Raw genomic sequence first — 1,637 nt, 5'->3', positions numbered from 1 at the left:
CAACTTACCTATCTTACTCAACTTACCTATCTTACACAACTTGCTGTATTTGTTTTCGATTCCAGTCAAGCATCGGGCACACTCGATGATCGAGATAGAATAACGCCGGCACAAACAGGATTGCCAGTAGCGTCGCATCAGAGAGGTCCGGGGCAAATGCACATTCACAGCCCTGACCCCATCAGGTTAGGGGCACCTACACCCGGGTAATATATATATATATATAGATATATGTGTGTGTGTTTGTGTAATTGTGTGTGTGTACGTATGTATGTGTATGTATGTATGTGTGTGTGTGTGTATTTGCTCATGGTTGTGTAGCCGTGCCGTTTCAATCATTTTCTTTTTGGAATCTGGATTGTGACGCACCGTACTATATCGAAACCGACGACGTCTCTGACATATCTGGAATACTGGTTTGTTTGGCTTGCATCGTGTACATCATGCATTCAAATTTTGATGGAGAGATTAGAGAGTGAGTGGGGTGTATTTTGCGAGTATTAGATTGGAACTACTTAGCTTAGACTATGGAAAGCGTATGTACGTGGGTTTCATTAACTAACCTGTATGAAGGTGTGTCGGGAGTTGGAAGCCAATCACAACAGGCCTAGGAAGTGCACTACACACAAAAAATCCAAAACTCCATCGCACCGACCTCTTATCTTTTAGTGATCTTCAGAAAGCGATAAATTGGGCTTAGAGGTTAGTAATCGAATTTATACTCGTCTCGTGAAAGTATTAGGTATCGTGTAAGGAGACATATTACAATGATCAGAAAACGAATCGTTGTATATTTATGAATACGCACAGATTCATGTACGATCGATTTTATATTAAAGCCAAAATGCGCACCCGCGTACAATACAAACATGCTCATATATGTAAACATTAGCTAACCTATCCACTTGACGGTACAAATGTACGTCTCGATGCAGTTTTTGAACATGCAAAGATCACACCAACCAGCTGATCCCATTCCGACCTCATCCGCACCGTACTACCCAGTCTTTCCTGCTTGTTAACACACCATTGTCCTGTGCGTAGACCGTCCCCACTCAATCTGAAGGATCAGGCGGGCGGGAGTGTTTCGCCTAGTAGAGACCCGTCCTTGACGTCAGTGCTGGGCCCATTGACGGATCAAGAGCTACAGTTCTTAGCCATGGAGCCACACATGGAACAGCAGAAGCTGCTGGAGGAGGCCATGCAGAAGAAGGGCAAGCGGGTGAGTGTGGGTGTACTAGTGCGTGTATACAAGTTGTAGACGAGATCGCAGACAAGAACATGTGATGCTCACAACTAGAAGTTGGTCAGAAAGGAAGGTTGTGCATATTTCTGCGACAGAATCGACCACATCGTTGGACAACCATACGCACGTACCACTTTGTACCGCTTTGTACCGCTTTGTATCGCTTTGAACAGCTTCACCTGATACACGGTTTACTGACACTTTACTGACCCCTGTAAGGACCTTTTATATTCGAAACTACCGTGTGACAGGAACAGAAAGGAACGGCCGGGTCGAAGATCAGCAATCTATTCAAGCGAAATCCGAGTGCCTTATCGTATGTTAATTGTATATACACTTAAAACTCTTATATGCGTAAAACTAAGTTTTCCGAGTATGAGGTAGCCGTATA

General features: G+C 44.0%; 1 protein-coding gene across 1 annotated transcript; it reads left to right on the top strand.

Moving 5' to 3' along the window:
* Window positions 1-65: 65 nt before the first annotated feature.
* Window positions 66-1,222, top strand: SARC_13912 (hypothetical protein; the record flags this gene model as incomplete). Its single annotated transcript, XM_014291956.1, has 2 exons — window positions 66-206; window positions 1,045-1,222. Coding segments are annotated over 2 exons (319 nt in total), but the record flags the coding sequence as incomplete, so codon positions are not given.
* Window positions 1,223-1,637: the final 415 nt, after the last annotated feature.

This window comes from Sphaeroforma arctica (genome assembly GCF_001186125.1).
Source record: "Sphaeroforma arctica JP610 unplaced genomic scaffold supercont1.3903, whole genome shotgun sequence".
NCBI classification, from domain to species: domain Eukaryota; class Ichthyosporea; order Ichthyophonida; genus Sphaeroforma; species Sphaeroforma arctica.
Note: the sequence above shows the minus strand (reverse complement) of the source record. Positions and strands in the feature narration are given on the sequence as shown.